This window comes from Microtus ochrogaster, unplaced genomic scaffold, assembly GCF_000317375.1.
Source record: "Microtus ochrogaster isolate Prairie Vole_2 unplaced genomic scaffold, MicOch1.0 UNK33, whole genome shotgun sequence".
NCBI lineage: Eukaryota > Metazoa > Chordata > Mammalia > Rodentia > Cricetidae > Microtus > Microtus ochrogaster.
The window spans coordinates 1,973,757-1,995,238 of NW_004949131.1; the positions used below are offsets into that span (position 1 = coordinate 1,973,757).

The 21,482-nt window shown below is 43.1% G+C and overlaps 1 protein-coding gene across 1 annotated transcript in view; it reads right to left on the reverse strand.

Annotated features, from left to right (window-relative positions):
* The window catches only part of Nek11 (NIMA related kinase 11), a 216,581-nt gene that overhangs the window by 35,896 nt on the left and 159,203 nt on the right, over positions 1 to 21,482 (reverse strand). Inside the window, exon 14 of the mRNA XM_026789947.1 lies at positions 10,228 to 10,288. Within this exon, the coding sequence (XP_026645748.1) occupies positions 10,228 to 10,288 (61 nt within the window). The remainder of the gene's footprint in view (positions 1 to 10,227; positions 10,289 to 21,482) is intronic.

Below are 21,482 nucleotides of genomic sequence, written 5' to 3' on the forward strand. Positions count from 1 at the left end.
GGGGGAAGTAGGTCAGCCTGAAAAGTAAACTTGCCTGCCATCTCAAAGGGGCGATGGTAAATACGAGAAGACAGAAAATGCATAAACTGGTTTTTACGTGGATGTTTCCCACCTTAAGCTTTCAACTGAATCTTATAGAGGATTGAAAAGAAAAACAGCACTAGTTAGGGCTTTGGGAATTTTCTTCCCTCTTGAATCTACTAGACGTGACTTCTAAGACTAGCTTGTATGGATAAAAAGAGAAGAGAAAATTCCTGGCTTTGGATTAATGCCTTGTAATCAAATGTGGGTACCAGACAGGGAGAGATGGGGAAGTCAGACTGTAACTTCTCCATCGCACAATAGCTAGTGTGTGAGAGTTCAGGGTTCTATTCTGCCAGTGTGGACACACTTAGCTTTGAAGACTAATCCTGCTCTTCTGGAGCCTTGGGTTGATTAGCTGGAAGACTGAAACAAAAATCATGCCATTATCTCCCTCTCTTTCAGTTGAAAAAAAATCAGTCAAGTCAAACATGTCCACTGAAAAACACAGAGAAGGCAAGAAATCCAGAGAGAAAGCACTTGGCTGTTTCTAGGGTGTGCATGCGAGGGTGTGGTTACGTCAAATATTGTTTTGCATGCGTCATTACTTTTATGACACCTTTCTTTCTGTGAGTATGCAGCTACATCATGCTGCACAGAACTTTGGTTGGAGGTGTATTAGCCATAGTTGCTAAGCATTTCTTGTGACCCTAGTTATCTGCTGGTATATATAACTCTGTGTACTTGTGCGTGTTTATTTTTACACATGACTCTGAGATAAATTTAAGTTTTTAAGCAAAGGCTGTCTAGATCAAAATATTTAATTCTTTTAAGTTATTATAATGTATATATGGAAAGAAAAATATTTTTCTAAGTTGTGGATATCAAAATTTGAATATAAGGCACTTCTATTAAGATTTGGCTCACCAAAAATGTATCCAATATAAGTGCTTTTGAAGGCCTTAGCTAGCAAAGCCAGAATATCTGTCCCTGGTTTTGAATCCTCTTGGTTCCTGAGGTGTGGTCCCAGGCATCAGCAACACTAGTCAATAATATAGCCTCCTGGGCTGCTGCTGTGTCAGAGTCTCTCGGGGGAGGGGTGAAATAGCCATCTAACGGGTCTGATACTCTCAGCAGAGTGAGAAACACACTGGCGCATCCCATTGGCTTCTCACTGTGTGCTCAGTGTATCTTGTCGGGGTGCCAACATATCTATCACCTGGGAGCTCCCTGACAGCATGAGCACCAGGGCCATCTGACACTCCCATCTGTACCCTGTGATGGCTTTGTATCAACAAGTGGTCCACACGCGTTTCAGAACGAAGCAGCTTTCAGTTGAGCGTAGCTTTGTGCATGTTTCTAAGTTTCCACACGAAGCAGTGTAACACTGTGATCTCAACCAAACGGAGGGAAGCTGTGGGACAAGCACACTGCTAGGTGTGTCTGGTGTGGTGTTTCCAGAAAGGACCGACAAGGGAGAGAACGAGGGCATCCAGGGTGAGCAGCACCTTCCATCAGGCTGGGAACCTGGGCGGAATGAATGGAAACGTCTATCAGCCAGCACAGACACACTCCACTCTTCCTGAACAAGAGTGTCTACTGCTGCTGCTCTCCCAAGTGCAAACTGCAGCTTCTCCAGCCTTTTCATGCAGGTTCCCAGCAACAGCTCCCCAGGGTGCTTGCAGGGTGCAATGTCACCACCCCACATCCCCTATTCCTAGACTTTTGGTTTCTTCGACTGCAAAACTATTGCGTTCTTGGTAGACAGCCACTGTTCAGTTCACCTATCCAGCCTCTAATCATGTAAATCAATCCGATAAGCCCATGCATATATGCATGCATGTATACATGTATGTATGTGAATGTAAGGATGTGTGTACATATGAATGTGCATGTATACATACATATGTATGTGTGTGAATGTAAGGATATGTGTACATATCTATGTATGTGTGTCTGTTTCCTATTTTTTTCATGCTTCTAGAAGACCCTAATGCATAGTACTTTTAAATAACTGGATACATTTGTTTTACTGGATGAACCACAAGTGATCTCAAGAAAAAGCAATCAGTATGGTGACTCATTAGTACTAGAAAGAAGAGCTTATTATTCTCCCTTGAGAGACCCTATCCTCCACAGCTCAAATGGCCAGGTTAGCCTGCTGACTCACAAGGAGAACTGTGAGTCAGTAATTGCCACGGTCGGATGACTCAGATACTGGATCACCTCTGGGCTGAGAAGATGCCCGGCAATCTGCATTTCTACCTGCTCTCCTAAGCTGGATGCTGTGGGAATCCAGTCTCAGCCGAGCACTGAGCAGGACAGGCCCTGGGCACACTCCATGCTGGGCATGCCCCTGCCCCTGCTGGGGTCCCCTAGGTGAGTGAGAACACAGCACAGCCACCCACTTCACTCAGTGTCCATCTGCTATTACTGTGTGAAGCACCTGCTCCCTCTGCAGTCGGCAGCACGGAAGGCAAACTATTGACTACTTAGCACCACAGTCCTCGGTTTCTGCAGGAGTCAGAAGAGGACAGGCTGTCATAAACACTGCAAGGCGTCTCTGAGTCCGCCTACCTACATTCTAGAACTTTTAAGTTCTTTGTTGACTACAACAAAAGTCTTTGCTATAGCAAATATTTCACAGTTTTGGCTTCATGTTATTCCCTAACTGTGATCTAGGGAAGGAAGACATTATTTCTTCAGGAATAAATGAAGCTGATTCAGCAAGATGGCTCAAAGGATGAAGGTGCTTACTGTCACATAAGCCTAGAGACCTGAGTTTGATCCTCAGAACCCACTTAAAGATGAAGGGAAAAGAACTGTCCACAGAATTACCGTTGGGCCTCCACGTGTGCTCTGTGGCAGGCTCCCACCCACATGACAGCAATAGACACATTTTAAAGACTAAACATTATCTACCTAAATGAGCCATCATAATCACAGGTTTAGTGATCCTGGCAAGAGAACCAAAAGGAGTGTGTTCCGATCTCAGCAAAGACTGCCTGTCTCCTGTCCCTGAGCTATCTAGATAGGGGCCACGCTTCCTCCACTGCTCTGTGGCATCGCAGTGAATTGTGAGGAAGTTCACAAGCATTCACAGCACACACATTTCAACTGGGGGAAGTTTTTTTTTTTTAAAGTAACTGCACTTGAGAAAATGGCCACCGACTATGCTTGGGCTGTGACTTGTTTTTCCGCCTTCTCTTCCTCTTCCTCTGTCTTAATCCCACTCAGAATCACCCAATCTCAAAAAAAAAAAAAAAAGAATCGCTTTCCTTTCCTCACTAAAAATTCATCCTCCATGTCTAAAGAAACACTGGCATTCCTTGTTTAAAAAAAAAAAAAAAGACCGACTGGGTGCTCTCTGGCTCTCTGGCCACTCAGTGGTGTCCCATGTAAGAAGAGGACCTACTGGGTACTCTCTCGTATTGTTGTATGGTTTGTATTGTTCCAAATTGCCCCACATCTAGTGCATTATACAATCCTTGGACCTGCTAGACCTCCCTAATATTTGGTTTTGAGAATTAAGCAGAGATGCAATGCAGGTTCCAAGGAAGACTTGTGTACCTTACATGAGGAGATGTCAGAAAATGAGCCTGTGATTCTAGTACATGCTCATGCTCCACTGTGGGAATTACCAATCTTATCAGCCCATGATGCTATAATGGAGAGTAACCGATTGAACTTGGGGCACCTTCTCATTCAGGACCTCTGAAACCTACACAAACGTTGGCTCCCTTACCAAGCCAGTCACTGGTGATACAGAAAGGGAAATCTGCTAACTCTGCTCTGAGCCACAGAGAAGGTGGGCTCTGGAGCGTAACTGAAGTAGCACCTTCCAGATTTTCAGGGCTGTGCAGTGACAAGTTGCCCAGTAACCCTCAGAGAATATCTTTGTTGTTCTTTCTTGTAGATGACCAAGAGATGTTCCTAGGGGTTTGGAAAGGATGCTGAATGTTCTAACATGCTCTATGGACACCTGGGCACTTCCAAAATGTGTGGGCTGATGGTGTACATGAGCAGAAACATGTGAATTCACAGAAGTTTCATGGGGTTTTGTGTTGTTTGTTTTTTGTTTTTGGATTTAAATTATCTAAATTTAAATTATCTCTTGGATTCCAGGGACACTCTGATATGTATTAATGGCCACAGTGACTATTATTATAGACAATGAGCTGCAGTAGGCAGAGCCGTCTTGGGTTCTCATCCCCTACAAGACTAAAGAAGAGATTGCTTTGTTTCTTTAATGTCAGAGAAGCACCCAAAGTCCCGAAAGTAGTCAGTTTCATATATATAACAAGGATGGTTCTGTGAGTTCCCTCTGTGGACTGGTGATTTCAGAAGCATAAGCTCGCATCATCTCAGTGCTTATAGCTACATCTCAAAGCCCCCTCCCTTCTGAGTAATAGCCACTGTTCAACAGAGTAAGGTGGGGGTAGAGAGGTTGTTCAGTGCATAAGAGTGCTTATTGTGTAAGCATGAAGACCTGGTTTCAGATCCTACACCCATATGAACACATGCCTATAACTCCACAGCTATAGGGTAAGAGACAGGAGAATTGTTAGGGCTTGCTGGTTGCCAGCCCAGACTGAGATTTAGTGAGAGACCCTGGCTCAAAGGAATAAGGCAGAGGGGGGTAACGCAAGGCACCTGACATCCTCCTCTGACCTCACATACGTGTATTCATATGCCACATACACATACACGCTGATGGATTATCTCCACTATCAGCTTGACACACCCGGGAAAAAAGGAAACTCAACAGAGAAAATGCCTATTCAGATTGGCTTGTAGGCATATCTGTGTGGCACTTTCTTGATTGTTGACTGATGTCGGAATGTCCAGCTCACTCCAAGCAGTGCCACCTGGGGCAGGTTGCCATGGGGGAAAGATTGGAAGACCAGAGGACTAGAAAGTTTAGAATGTCTCATAAAAATGACAGGGAAGTACTTCTATGATATACCCGTACAATAATCTGCCTAAACAAGACCTGAGCAATGACAATTATCAATAGACATGGTAACATGGACAGGGCTTATTTCACTGTACCCCCAATTGGTTATCAAATACCAAGTAGTCTGACTTAAAACCATATACATATAAGCAACACTAATCATACTCAGTAGATTGCATTTACATATTTACATATAACTGACAAAGAAAAAGAGGCCATGAATTTGAGGGAGAGCAGGGGTGGGTAAATAGGTACTGGAGGGAAATGGGAAAATTATGTAATTCTGTTTTACTTTTCTCCATGGCTCCTGCCTGTTCTTGCTTGAGTTCCTGCCTGGCTTCCCTCAATATTTGACTGTGGCCAGGACACATAATCCAAATAAACCCTTTCCTCCCCAGGTTGTTTTAGTCAGTGTTTTACACAACAGCAGAGACACACCATAAGCAAACACAAGGAGGCTGCCAGGGATGCGAGGCATTTTAGGCAGCAAGCATCAGCAGTTTGTTTGTGGTCCACTCTGAAATGCTTCACGACCTCTCTCGGCAGACACTAGAGCACTCTAATGCACGAGCATCCAGCTTTGATGAACTTCTTCAGTCTTGCAATTAGAGAACTTGGAAGTGGGCTATTAGAACTTCATAGATTATGTGACTTTTCTTTGACAATTTAACGTAAGCCAAAGGTTTAGGTGAAAGTCTAAGTTTGAGGTTTGCTTGGTCTACATAGCAAGTTCCAGGACAACCAGGGCTACAAAGAGAGACCCTGTCTCAAACAAACAAACAAACATTTAAGTTTGCTATTGTCTTCCTAATCAAGGTGTCCAAATGTCTAAATCCAGGCTTAAGAGTAGGTTCATTAATTTTCTGAGAAATCACCATATTGATTTTCAAAGCAGCTGTACCAGCTTACACTCCCACCAGCAATGCAGAAGTGTTCCCTTTACCCCACAACCTCTCCAGCATAAGCTGTCATCAGTGTTTTTGATCTTGGCCATTCTTGCAGGTGTAAGATGAAATCTCAGAGTTGCTTTGATTTGCATTTCTCTGACGGCTAAGGATGTTGAAAATTTCATTACGTGTCTTTCAGCCATTTTAGATAATCCAGACCCAGAAATATAATATGTACTCACTCATAAGTGACTTTTAAACATAAAGAAAACCCAGCCTACAGTTCATAACCCCAGAAAACCTAGGCAACCAAGAGGACCCTAAGAGAGACATGCATGGATCTACTTAGGAAGGAGAAAAAGACAAGATCTCCTGAGTAAATTGGGAGTGTGGGGGTCATGGAAGAGTATGGAAGGGGAGAGAGGAGGAAGGAAGGGAAGGAAGCAGAGAAAAACAAACAAAAGATAGAGTAGGTTCACTAGAGGAAAAAACAGAGGTGGTCTCTACTTTCCAATGCTGGGATGATTATGGTGATGATTTTAATTGTACATATTTATGTAAATTACTATAGTTGTTATGGGGAATATTATGGAAGTACCGCAAAAAACTATTTATGATCCAGCTATTTCACTTCTGGGTGTATAGCCAAAGAAAATACAATCTGTGTATCAAAGGGATATCTGCATGCTCATGTTTATTCCCATATTCATTTTAAAAGTGACATGAGGCTGGAGAGATGGCCTTACAGTTTAGAGCACTGGCTACTCTGGCAGAGGACCAGGGTTTGATTCCTGGCACCCACATGGCTGCTCACACCATCCCTAAATCTAGTTCTGAGAGATCTGGCACCCTTTCTGGCCTCGGTGGGTATTAGGCACACACACAGAATACAGACATATATGCAGGCCAAACATTCATATACATAAAATAATTTACAAAATTAAAAGTCAACTTGTGTACATTCACGTACACAGTGCTTTTTAAAGTCAAAATTAACAATTTGAAGAAAGAAAAGTTTTCTAACTGACCTGTGAGCTCCAGTCCCCCAAATCAACTACATTTGACATCTTTGGTTTGTATTATTTGCTCTTTTTTCTAGTTCACATGCTTACAGACCATATTTTAGTTTTCTTTTTTACCCTATCTATGAGCCTTCTACTCTCCACTTGGGGAATCTGAATTTTCCTTTTCCTTCCTGTCTTTGTCCATTTTTCTCTCCCTGTTCCTTTCTTTCCCTCCTCCCTTCTCTTTTCTCTACCTTGCCAATAAAGTTAGACCACAATTTTTGAAATTCAAATCTTTAAATCTTTATGATCAAATCAATGCAACACCTGCAATGTGTGGAGGTTACATATCCTTTCTAAGTTCCTGTTTTTGCTTTTCCTGTAGTTAGTAATTGTCGTGGTGCTTTTACATTGATTTGTTTCCTGGTTGCTTCTCTCTAATCCATCCCTAAACTTTCTAAGGGGGCTCTAATCCATCTCCAAACTCCCGCGATAGCCAGATCCGTGATTTTTCATCAGTTCCACATCTCGTTGGCAAATGTGCAGTCAGCCTTGAAGTCCTCTGGCCCCGCCCAGTCTGAATGGATTGCTTTCCAGGCCTGCTGCTCAGCTGCCACCCAGAGACCTTGCTTTACTATCACTGCCTGAAGCCTTATATTCTTTTGTGTTGACCCCCCCATTACCGGTAGCCCCTGTCTTATTCTCTCTTGATCAACTGCTATATTTTCATATAGCATGATTTCTAGAAACTTTCTAAGAAAAGTCATGATACATAGATATTCTGAGACATACTTTTGAAGTTGCATGTTTGAAAGTGGCTCGAGTCCTCTGTCATGCTTGATGGTGGTGGTTTGAATAGGTTTTTTTTTTGTTAAGATCTATACTTGACTAGTGGTTAGTTCAGATTTTATTATCTTCTAGCCTCCGGTATTATTGAAAAAAAGTAAGAAACCATTATTTTTCCTGATACTTTTTACCTGATCTGCCTTATTCTCTCTATCAATTTCTTCTTTTCTGCTCTCCCTGAAATTTCTTTAATTAGATTCTAAATCAGTTCGATTGATTTCTTCTTATTGCTTATTTTATTCTGGAAATTATTCTTAATTCTAGTGACTTTTCCTTCCTGCTTTTGAATTATAATTTTAATAGCTTTTTATTATTGCATAGATATTCCTTTTGTTTCTGTAAGAGTCTCTTACAGATTTTAGGAATCTAGTGATAGGAGAATTTTCCTTCCATCCTTTGTTTCCTGAGGCTTTTGTGTGTTTTTGTTTTGACTTTTCTCCTGTTTGTTAGATATGAGGAACATTACATATGTGTGACATGAGGAACATACATATTCTGCCAGGCCATTCAAGTCTAACTGTTAAACTCACAGGCCATGTTAAGCCTTTCCTGTAAATTTGGTACAATCAGCTGACAGGTCTGCTCTTGGCCATGGAGTTGGGAAGACATCCACGTCATGAGAACCTTAGTCCAGTAAGAACTGAGTGTAGTGCTGTCCTCTGAATGGATCCGTGCGGCTCTGCTGGTGTTTGGAAGGGGCTAGCATGAAGCGGTGTTTTGGGTTTTTACTATCAACACCGAGTTCCCTTCTGTTTTCATCACATCTGTGATGTGGGTAAATGAGGCATGTCTTCCGTGTCCCTCAATCCAGAGCGTCTGTCACTTAGTGCCCCCATAAAATCTAGTCCTTGGTGTCCTCCTTTCCTGGGAGGGTGAGTGGGGAGAAAAGGAGCTGGAGTCCGTTGTTCTTTGTTCACACTGTCAGACAACCCTTCCCCCCCCCCACTCCTGCTCTCAGAGTAACTGATGCTTAAGTTCCCAGTCTTCCTGAGGGTCTGCAGACCACACTAAAGGTGTATCTCCGGCCCCTCTCTCCCACACATTTTGGGAGCTTAGCTTTCAGAGTTCCTTGCTTTCTAAATTAGCCACCATTCATCCATTTGCTTTCTAGCTTTTCCAATTCACTACTATATTTCTTCTACTCTTTTTTCCCTGTAGGTTTATGTCAGCTTTATCTTTTGACTGTCACTTTAATAGGGCTCCAGGCAGAGACCAATATGTGTTATGCTTACATACTTCCCATACTCATTTCTATAAAAATTATACTGTCTAGAAATGAAATTAGATGCTACTTTTTGTGGGGGGGGGCTGTCTTTTTCAAGACACAATTTTAGGTAGAAACACCAGTTTGTAACACAAGTAAGAGTGAAAGCATTTTGGTTAGAGCTGGTAAGCTATCAAGGCTTGCATCTGATTGCTCCTAAAATAATTGAATGCTGGCTAGGGGCCTCTTCTTCACCAGACACAGTATGAGTTTTTAGAAAAACACAGGACAAATGCAGTTGCTGACCCACACTGCTCACCCCTTTGCAAAACCTGCTGGAGAGGTCTGCATTGACGATTTGACATCTAATTGAGATACAGAGGGAAAATGACTTGGCCAAGGGACGCCTTCCCAGTCCGCTAGACCATGCCCAGGATGAGGTGCCCTTAACAAGTATGTGCAGGAAATCAGATCACAGGGTGACAGCCAGGAGGGAAAGTCAAAGAGCTGCTGGAACTATGGGTTGTGATGGAGATGTGGAAAAACAGCTCCTAACAGACAGTGGTGACTGTCTGTTTCCCCTACAGGAAAAAGCCATCCACGGCTGGTCTCTATAGTCTTGCCATCTCCTTTGAAGGGATTGCTTTTGTTTTTATAATTAACTTTCCTACAACATTCACTCAAATGTGAAAGAAAAAAACCCAGTCATTTTCATCTAGGATCTTGAAGAACTCTGTGAAAAATCTATTGTCGAAAGCTGAAAGTTATCACAGCTGCGCTTTTTGGATTAAAAAACAGAAGAAGAAGCAAAAAAAAAAAATAGGGTTTTATCATTGAAGCACAGCAATCCCATTTATAGAGACTGACAACACTAAAGACATTTCAGCTTTGTTTCTCAGACCAAATCTCTTTCAATAACTGACTGACCTTCAGAGCAACAGGCCTTTCAACTTCACTGAGCGTAATCCGCTTTGGCAGGACCAGCTGGACAGGACGATTCCTTTTCCAGGGACTCTAAACCTATTATGCACTGCCAGGCTACCATTTTGATCATAAAGGACTACCAAGTGTCATTCACTTCATCCTTGGAGACTGAAAGTCACTTGTATTAATAATAAAGGTTTCTTCCTAGAGTGTCCTGGCTGTTACGCCAGACCCTTCAAGGTCTGTCGCCCTCAGCCTCCTCCTCTGTAGAATACAGAATGGGATCAGAATATCTGTGAGGTTCCCACAAAGCTTTTGACTTCTTGGCTATGCAGTAGAAGTAGAAAGACCACTACAGCTTGGAATCTGAAGCAGCTTACTTACCTAGAGAGGTGCAACCCAGGACATTTTCCAAACACCCAACCAGGGCTTCAATATCACTGTCCTGTCAATGCAAGAAGAATGATTAATGTCAGAGGCATATTTATGCTACGTTTAGGCACATCACACATATAGAATCATTTGCAAAATTATTTTACAAGGCGGCTTTATTTTTTAAAGAAAGCTATCAGTCTCTCTCACAGACACACACACACACACACACACACACACACACACACACACACACACACACCTCTGTACCTGTGTAAATGTATGTATACCAATCTGTAGATGCCCTGCTTGTTCTCTCTGATGGGAAGGATGAAAACCAGCACTGTCAACAGGGGGCCTTAGTGTGGTTGGTTTGGTTTTGGGGGTGCAAGGCAAGTGCTCTACACAGAGCTCATCCCCAAACCTTACAAGTGGTTTCACCCCAAATCCAGGTACATGAGAGCTCTGATTTCATCTTTTGCTCTGTGCTTTCCAAATTCTCCATAATAATAAAATATGATTTTACTCTTCAAATATTCTAAATGTTATAAAAATAAAAACCAAGACTTTATTAATTAATAGTGAAGCAGGAATCTAGGGAAGATTTTTTTCTACATCTTTGGAACTCTGTGACCTTCAAGGAGTCATAAATCAAATAATTATCCTCCTCATTTACCTCAGTCCTCAAGGAAAGCCAGTTATCTCCCATGAGGGTTGGGGAGATTTTGAAACTGTACTAGATAACAAATACTGTCTTTGGTACAAAATAATCTGTTCTCCAGCCAGCAGGCTTCAAATAATACACAACAGCATCCTAACAAGCTTGGAAAATGGGGCCTCTTAATGATTTTCAGGTTCATGGCCACACTGAGGGTGGCTGATCATTTATGGATCACCTGCTTCATTTCAAGTCAAGCAAACACTTCACATTGCAGAAACTGCCTGCGGGCCTAGGGGAAGCCACAAAAGGGTGGCTACTCTACCACACCCCATAGGCCTGCTGGATTTCCTCTTCTAACATTCTCTCAAGTGTGGGCAGCCATTTGTTATGTATGTTGCAAAACTTAGCATTATCTCATGCTCACATCATATAGAAAAGGCAATAATGAGGAGGGCTTGCCTGGTTAGTGCTGCCCAGTGAGGTCAAATACCAAACAAAGATCTTTGGTGATCAGTCCAGGAATAGGGAGGGGGTATAGGTACCAGGCACTGAAATCAAAGAAGGTCAACAGACTCTTCCTTCTGTACTATCGGGGAGGGGGGCAACCCTGAGTCATAGACTCTGCAGAGTGGCATCCTCCACTAGAGGGGGCATCATCTGCATATCCTGCTGACACCAACCAAGGAAACCCAATAAAGTCACTGGTTTGGTGGAAGTTAATTTTGATTTGTCATTGTGACCTTAGAAGGAGGGCGCTGACATTTGCCTAGTCTCTCTCAAGGAGAAAAAATCTTGCAATAGATGCCAAGTGTACTTCTTTTTCCCTAATATAATACTTTTATTAATTATTTGGGAATTTCCTACAATGCACCCTGATCACATTTGCTTCCCATTCTTCCCAGGTCTACCCTCCCATTCTTGTGACCCCCCCCCCCCGCCCCAAAGAAAACTGTATCAATTACAATTTGTGTTTCCCAAACACTCAGTGGAACACAGTCAAGCTCCCAGTGTCTAGCACCTTAAAGAAACTGAATCTCTCCCATCCCCTCCCCAGATCTGCCAGAAGCCATCAACTGTGAAGAGTTACACTTCAGCATCTTTATCTCAATTTTTAAGGACTCTCTCCAGAAAAAAAAAAAGAAGCAGTCCTTTCAAGTGTAGCTTGTGTAGTTAACTCAAACTTCCTCTGTTTTCAAAAAACAGACAATTCACAAAATCAGCACCTGCATTTTTGTAATAAATGAAAATTAAGGAACAGCAAAGAGCTCACCCATACAATTCAAGAAATTATCACTTATTTGAACATAAGTGGTTCTGGAAGAAGCCCAAGAAGGGAATGCCAAAGCTTCCCGTGGGTGTCTCCTGTGGGCACACAGGCAGAGACATGGCCACAGAGAACTCTGTCAGGCTTCTGCAGTGTGGAGACTGGCTGTTGATGAAGATTTTACATTCCTTCTGTTTCACAATTTATTGTTGGTAGATTTAAGTAGCCTGAGAGAACAAATGCATCTCAGTAGGTGACAAATTACACGGCCACTAGCCTTTAGTCGTGAGGCCAAGTGCCTGGAAGACAGATTTTTCTAACGCTCTGGAAGTGGCAAAAGTGACTCCTTTTTAAGGGAATTTGTATGTTCTTCAAGTCTACATTTCAGGAGCCGCTGCCCTCTCCATAAACAGGAAGTGCCTTCGCAGCATGAAGGACACCCCCTACCAAAAGGTTCAATTCTGAAAAACTGCCCACACATTCAAATTTAAAATCAAGTGCACAGATTTTCTATATCTGCTACTCAGATACACCACAGAAGGTTTGATCTGCCTCCCTACAGCTGTGTGGCCCACAGCCACTATAAGCCATTGTAGCCAGGGAAGCCTACAGCTGTCATGTAAACCTCAGCAGATGAGGGCCAGCTTTTGAAGAGAGAAGACTTTCCAGACAGTTTAGGACATCAGTTCTATCAAAGTAAGGTCCATTTGGGGTGACCATGTTACACCATATCTGTTTGTGGAGTCATCTTAGATTTTCCCAGATCTAATAGTCTCATAATGGAGCTTCAAGTTTCCATGGCTACAGTGGGTTATAGTGACTGTGGAGCAGCAGCTGTAGGGAGGAGGGTTGAAACCTTATGCAGAGTACTTGAGTAGCAGATAGATATACTTCTTGCTTTAAGGAACTTGTGTCTTTGGCATTAATGTTTCTTGCTTTGGGGTTCACTCTAGGGATGACTTTCTGCTCTCAGTTCTAGTAGCATCAAGGTCAGCCACTCAGATCCTGTGACCATCAGAGCCTGAACCCTCTGCTGTGCCAGGCATGGGCTTACTGTGGCCTCAGATAAAAATTATTTATCATCAACTCAATTTGTAAAACTCTCCCCAACTGCTACTTCCTGTTCAACAACATGAACCAGAATTTATCAAGATATCTAAAAAGAATATGTCTAAGGGATTTTTTTTTTTTTTTTGGTTTTTCGAGACAGGGTTTCTCTGTGGCTTTGGAGCCTGTCCTGGAACTCCCTTGGTAGACCAAGCTGGCCTCGAACTCACAGAGATCCGCCTGCCCCTGCCTCCCGAGTGCTGGGATTAAAGGCGTGCGCCACCACCGCCCGGCTTCTAAGGGATTTTTTAAAAAGATGTGTGAGAATGTCCTATATATTATATACTATATCTGGGAGATGAATAATGTTCACATACATATTGGAAGTTCCAACACTTCTTCTAGAAAATAAAGGAAGAAAAGAAAAAAAAAAGATCAAATTTACTTATTACCTTCCCAGATCTAAATGTCTAGGAACCTAGACCACCATGTGAAAGTCCTGGGAACATTGAGGAATTCTCTCACAGACAACTATATTAACACCTTAGATTATACTTTGCAGAATTCCCAGTTGAAATCAGTAAACTGATTTCTATGAATTCTACAAGCTACTAGATGATATTATCAAGAGAGAAACAGAGAAAGAGAGAGAGAGAGAGAGAGAGAGAGAGAGAGAGAGAAAATTTTATGTGATGATGGTGAGTCCCAAGATCTGTAAGATGATTCTTCAAAATTAGAAACACAGGAAACTAATGTGCAGTTTCAGCAAAAAAGGCAGAAAAACATTCTAATTGAAAAGAAAAATGTATTCTTTGTTACTCGAGGGAAGGCTGCCTTTGTTCTATTTAGGCTTTCAGCTAATTGTTTAACGTCCACCCATAACTAGAGAGGGTAACATGATTATTTCAACTGCTCAATTAAATGTTAATCTCATCCAAAATACTTCTTCAGAAACACTTACACTAATGTTTGACCAACTATCTAGGCACTCTGTGGTTCAGTCAAATTGACACATAAATTAACATTCACATATTCTTTTCTTCTTCATTAAATATAATTTCAGTGTATTTAATAATTCAAAGTTATATTCATGAGGAATCTAATATGGACCCTAGCAAATATTTTTTAACAATCAAGACCTGGGAATTTCATCATCTCTTTTGTCTACAAGAACAAAATGCTAACCTTTACTTTTAAAATAATCCATGTATGTGTGTGGGGTGTGTGCGGCACATATGCGTGCATGTGTGGTATGTGGTACATGTGAATGTGTGTGTGTGTGTGTGTGGTGAGTGGCACATGTTCATGAGTGTGTGTGTGTGTGTGTGTGTGTGGTGAGTGGCACATGTTTGTGAGTGTGTGTGTGTGCTTGGGGTTGGGGAGATGGCTAACTGGATAAAGAGTTTGTCATGTAAGTGTGAGAACTTGCTGTCAAACTCCCAGAATCGATGTAAGACCGGACATAGGAGTGTGTGTCCACTACAATTCCAGTGCTCCCACAGCAAGATAGGAGGCACAAGCAAGAGAATGCTTGAAAGCTTGCAGGCCAGACAGCCTTTCATGCACAGGGGCAAACAATGAAAACAAAGATCCTGTCCCAAAAGAGGTGGAAGGCAAAAAACAACCCTCAAGATTACCTCTGACCTCCATATCAGCACTGTGGCACAAGTGCACCTACTTTCATATACACAAATATGCAAGAAGTGTGCACATCCCTGCACACACACATATAAATATTTATATGTACATATTAGCACGTACACACACACAGAGTGAGAGTTTCTATATATGGTAGGGGGCTTATATCTATATAATGTACATTGTCACCCTGAATATTGATATTATATGCTATATCATACTATATATTAATATTATAAAATATTTAATATTTAAATAATTTATGATATATTTCAAATGATAGCAAAAACTTCTTTTGTTACTGTTGCTATTCAAGAAATATTTGAAAGGCTTGCTTTGTAAAATGTGGTGTTAGAGGCATGTGGCAAATTATAAAACTGATCACATTTTCCCTGAAGCATTCTGGATCAATCACCATAGCATGTGAAACCTGTACACACCGGAAATGAAAAGTCCAGACTGAACACTGGCTTTGACTCAGTACTTTGCTAATTCTTTGAAACCTCTTTTCGGCGGATTTTTAAAAAGATGTGTACTCCTGAGCATTTCAATCAATTTTCTCATCAGCTTATTGTTGATACAACCAGAGCAATCAAATTTCTGAAAAGCACAAAATCCCCTTCAATAGGGTGGTCTTTCTGATGCAAAAAAAAAAAATAGTTTCTAACACAGGAATATTTTTCTTCAAGCATTACCGTTGGAATATAGCCCTCCAAAGACACTATGGACCAGTTTCCTAAGAATATTCACACGCAGAGCCCAAAAGCACACACAGGAGTTAAAATGCAGCTACCAAAAGAGATGAAGTTGTGTCCAGAGCTACCTGACACCATACAGCTCACCTTTTGTTCTGCTCAGTCTCATTACCTATTTGTTTGAAACAGGTTCTCACTCTGTAGCTCAGGGTGTCTTCAACTCACCAGGCAGACCTCTGGAGGGCTGAGGTTACAGGCATAGTGCTGTGGGAACTCCTTCAGCCAATAGCCTTTAAGATACCAGTCCACTTGGGCATGGACGCTTGTACTATAAATGTAGACGTAAAGCTTGTGCAACCTCTCTCTCTCTCTCTCTCTCTCTCTCTCTCTCTCTCTCTCTCTCTCTCAGCTGCTGGATTTGGTTCCTGTACCCTTCTTATGCAAAGGATTGCTGATCTATAAGTCTACCCCTAAATAAAGAACCCTTCGTTATACTCAATTCTGATCTAGTGTCGTACTTCTTTATCACATTCATCTATAGTATAAGCCTATTACTTAGAGGTAAGCCCCAAATATAGCCATTTGTGCATACTTTAAGCATTGTTTTAGTCAAATTTACAATTGAACATAGACAAGATGCAGTTTTGAAATGATGATCTAACAATAATGGAATAATCTCACTATATCAATATTCCTTCTAATATATATACCTTTAGTTTCTAGGTTCTAGTTGACACTTGCATGCACTAAGCCTGAGCAAACATCTTTACTACATGACTTTTTAAGCATTTACACAGTGCCTTCTTTCTCAAGAAATCATGCCCTCTCTGTCACTTTCTGGCTAGAACTGGATATTGTTTGTAAACCATCACTGGGAGGTGAAATGCGTGAGCAAGACTGCAATGAACTGGTTCTCCTACAAACTACAAGAAAAAGGTGAGCATTGGCACAACGCTGGACTTAGGACAAATAATATCAAGACTTAGAGAGACATGGACTCTGAAGCCAGCCTGCTGGAGTTTAAATCCCACCCTGCCATTATCAGTTTATATTTTGAGCAGATTATTGAGTGTATTCACGCCTCCATTCCCCTATCTGCAAAAGGGGTTGTGAGAAGAGTCAGATGCTCTAAAGCCCATAGGCCCATACCTGGTGTACATGGACTATGTGTTTGCTAAAAGGCTCAAAACCATCACTGCAACATCCAGAAGAGATCACAGCCCAGATTTCTGCTCAAACCGGTGGGGTGGATGAGGGCAACTGAAGATATGTCATTCCAAGCCAGTCTGTTGCCCAAGCTGTTGCTAACCCAAGACACTCCATTCAAGCTACAATTGAACCTCGGTGAAAACTGTGAAGGGATGATGGAAAAGAGGCTTTGCCACACCTATTATAGGACAAAGCAGTATGAACCCACTCATAGGAGAACCTAGGACCAAAGGTTTATGTGTTCACGCCTCATGTACTCAGTATGTGGATGAAGATGCAGAAGAAGCAACAAGAAGGTGGGCGTATGAGCCTAGGATGTTCTGCCTCCCCTCTTCCATCTTCCCCAAAGAAGACTCCTCTTGCTAAATGGATGAAAAGAAAACTCACCCGTAGGCTGGTTAACATTCATGTCGTTAAGAAGAATGTTGAGCAAGTTTGAAACTTAGGAGTCAGAAATGATAAACTAAGGGGGAGAAACTGTTTTAAAAATTAGGGAACTAAAAACAATAAATGCATTCCTTGATGAAACTGGATATATGGGTGAATAAGAGAGAGATCTAGGCATTGACTTCTGTAAAATGATAACTATATATAGTATTCTATCTTGTGCCAACTAAAGGTGGAATATTCAAGTGAATGAATGAACAGAACCCAGCCGCCATAAGAATTTAGTTTAGGATGAGGGTTTCTTGGGCAGACTCCAATGGCCCCTCGTGAAGGCGGATCAGATTAATACAGACCAATTGGTATAAGATGATACAACTTTAATGTAAATAGCACACTCACTCAACCGAAGTTTCAGCGATGCACCGAAACAGGAAAACGGAAAACGGGCTGAAGCGTCTGCGCGCCCCAATTTAAGTAAGCATTTGCCCGAGCCGTCCCGCCCCCAAAAGGCGGGCTCTCTCTACACCCTCGGAGGTTGTGTATCTATCTTTAGATATTCTCAAGAGCCTCCTGGGGGTTACTGTGCTTACTTATCCTTTACCTGGAGGCAGTGAAAACCCAACCATCTGTCTACATGCAGCCTCCTCTACACTCAAGGCTAGTGGGCTATGCCAACTAACTCCCAAAGGCATAGACATCCTGGGGAGGCTTGCAGCTTGTAGCTGCACACATGCACACATGCATGCACACACACACACACACACGCACACACACAAAACTTCACGGTTACAGAAGTGTTTTATATATTCCAGTGGCTAGAAGCTTCTCAAAGGGGTATTTGGATGTCTTTGTGGTATATGCCCATGTTCTCCATCTGTTAAACAATCCCGAGCAAGTTCAGCTCTGTAGATCTACACACAAAACAGATAGACCCTCCATGATGGCTCCACCACAGGGAGACCCTGACATGTTGTCATATTCAGTGGTCCTTGGTGCCAGTGGACATGCGGAGTTTAAGGAATTGGTTTCTTTTACTTGTTACCTGTCCACTTAGAGTCTATCCCACCCAGGGAAACAATCCCCAGTCATCTTTTCTACTAAGCCAAGGCCATTCTGGACCCACCTCTTCCAGAGAGATCACATCTTCCCAACTCTACAACATTCTGACTGGCCAGCTGCAGCCAGGAAGCAGCAGGACAGATGTGGCTCACGATAATGAATGCTGTCACCCAGCCCCAGTTCCTGATCCCCTCTTCAGGGCAGTATTGAATCAGAGCTGCTTTCAGGGAGACAAGCTCAGCAGAGATGGAGGCACACAGATCTCAGGTGTGCAATAGTGACTTCTCAAGAATGGATATGCCTGCACAGACACCAGCCAAAGTGAAGATACTCCCCAGCCCTCACACAGTCCTTCTGACATCCTTCCAGTTTGCCCTGCAATGCTGTCATGATTTCTGTCACCACAGGTTTCTCTCTTCTCCTCTCTGCCTTTCCTTTCCTCCTTCCCTTTCCTTCCCTTCCTTTTTTTCCTCCACAAAAGCCCCCCTTTTGTACCGGTGGTTTTGCTCACACTAGGCATGTGTTCAAACCCTAAGCTATGCCAGGCTCAGTTCTGACACATCTCAAGGCTTTCAGTTACTCTTCACTGAATTAGCCTCTCACAATCTTCTCTCTTCCTCCAGAGTTCAGGAGCCCTTCGTGGTACAAGCTATGGCCTCCTCATCACCTGGGGCTTCAGACATATGGGTTGCTCTCTCTGGCATATGCTCCTACTCCCTTTCCTTGTATCAAGTGGTAGGCACACTTTCATCTCCTGAGAGTTCTCCCTGACTCTTCTTAGCGGCCCTCTGCACAACACCCAACACCATTTTCCCTCCAAGCTATGCTCCTTTGTCTCACTTGTTTTATTTCTGTGTTTATTTTATTTATTTCCTGGCTGCCTGCACAACTGGATTCTACTCTGTGGGTATTCATCCATTTATTTGTCATTCGTGCATACATCCCCCCAATATCTACTGTGAATTTTCTCGGTGACAAATATTCTTAAAAGGTGCCATGAGTACAATACTTACCTTCTATCTCCCTAGAGTATGGACACAGACCTTAAGTGAAGGAACTAGCAAAGAGTAGTGACTCGGATGTTCAAAAGACTATAGAGAAAAAGAAAGCAGGAGGGCTGAAGAGTGAATGCTCCGGCTAGTGAGGGGGACTTGATTTAATGTAGCAGAGCCTCTACCATAAGATGACACATAGCAAAGACCTGAAGACAGATGGCTCTAATATTGCTAGTGCATCTTATGGGAAGGACATAACACGCTGCTAAAGACACACACGTCTGGTGTTCTCCAAGGAGGCAAGTGTGATTGTATTGGCTCAGTGGGGGGCCCTCAGGGACAGTAGATGGGGACCACAGTGAGATGATGGTGATGAGGGTGGAGGAGGTGGGGGAGGGCCTCTGTATAGACTCCGAGTGAGAGGCAAGGATACAGAGAAGAAGAGAGAGAGAGAGAGAGAGAGAGAGAGAGAGAGAGAGAGAGAGAGAGAGAAGAGAGAGCGCTTCACAAGAGCTTCCAGATGAAGTTACAAGGGTAGAGATACTAAGCTGTGATCACACGGTGTGCCACGAAGAAAAAGTCCATAGATTTTGCTGATAGACTGGATATGAGGGTGAGTGGAAGGAGGTGACTGGAGCTTGACTCAGGAGGAGCTGCAGAGGGGCCGAGGAGCTCACGTCCAGACACGCTGATTTCAGGATATCTATGAGCGGTCTTGGCTACATGACTAGGCACACAAGTCCAGGCTTCTAGGAAGACAGGCTGGTGACTGGAAGACCTATCAAGCACAGCGCATCACAGATAGTACTGAGCACATGAGTCTGAAATGCGCACAGGGCAGGGCTGTCTGTTGGCTCTCTTCCACACTCCCTGTACCTCCTCCACTGAGGATGTGATATGTAGGTGGACACACAATTAATAATCCACCTATTTTCTTTTCAGTCAGCTGTATTACTAAGCCATTGTCTACTATTCTGCAAACCATATCCACAATAGTCCTAAGTCACAGAAGAAACCTAAACGACATGGTGGCGCCTCTTTCTGCATACTCAAATTGCCTTGTGGACCTTAGCTGGGTCTCACTAGCAACTAGGCCCTTGCTCCATCCATAACTCACGGGAAGACAGAGGGTGCTGCTACCCAGAGCCAGGGCACAGAGCTACTGGCACTTCTGTGGAGCTGCTGTGGAATTAGGAGGCTGAGATCAGAGTTCCTAGCTCACTGGTGGGGTTGCCTTCTTCTCTAGTGTACTTGGTGACAGGTACACAGAGCCACATCTTCTAAACTCCAAGTGCTGGCTCCCACAACACTAAATGCCGCCTCTAAATTCAGAGCAGCTGACATGTGGCTGTCATGGGCCCACATTTCAGGCTAAAGTCCTCTTTTGCCCTGCATTATTAAAGCCTTCTAGCTGTAGGTGCCTCCTATGAAGGCCCTGGGTCCCTGCAAGTCAGGGTTTATGGGTTGCTTCGGAGTCTTGAAGCCATTCACGATCTCCAACCACAGAACTCGGGAGACATGGACTGCAGTTTGGAAATGTAATAGGTAAGGAGAAGAAACAACCAAGTGGGGCTGATGGACTGATGGTGTGACATCGACCCAAGACAGAGGGATAGATTTTTCCAGGAGCAGCTGAGACCTGACTCCCCCTGCTGCACCCCGTTCCTGGAGGTTTGGTGGTGTGGAAGAGGGACCTCCAGCCAGTCCCTCTGCCTGGTCTTTAACAGCTTAGTCTCTTTACCCAACACATGCCAAACAGTCTAGAAAGACAGGCCAGCAATCAAGGGAGTTATTGGGCCCAAAAGAAAAAGACTTTCCAACCCCAGAAGGAAGTCCTGAGACGCACATTTATTTTTGGCAGATGAAGAATCTCAAGGCCAGTTCTAGATGAATCCTCATTTAAACTCCACAGAGTGTGCAGCAACTTGGTCCTGTGTTTGATCCAGGATTTGAAGTCATTACACCACTACCCATTTTCATGCATTTTGGTGCTGGCTTTAGGTCCTAAACATCTCTTTTCCTTCTTGTTTACTAACTTCCTTAGTAATCCCCCAGCTCTAGAAACAGCCTTTCCCAGTGAGGTCTGGGGATCTCAGAGTGGCCAGCAGTGAGCTACACTTTGTACTGGACGAGGAACACGGGATGGAAAAGGAGAAGAACCATGGCATCAAGGCTAGACCAGGACAGGAGCGGAAACTGGAGCATCCAAGTCACTCCTGTGAACAGCAGTCGCTGAGGCTACAGAAACCAGTCACCCTGCAGGAACGGACCACCAAGATGGACCAGTCACCCTGCAGGAACGGACCACCAAG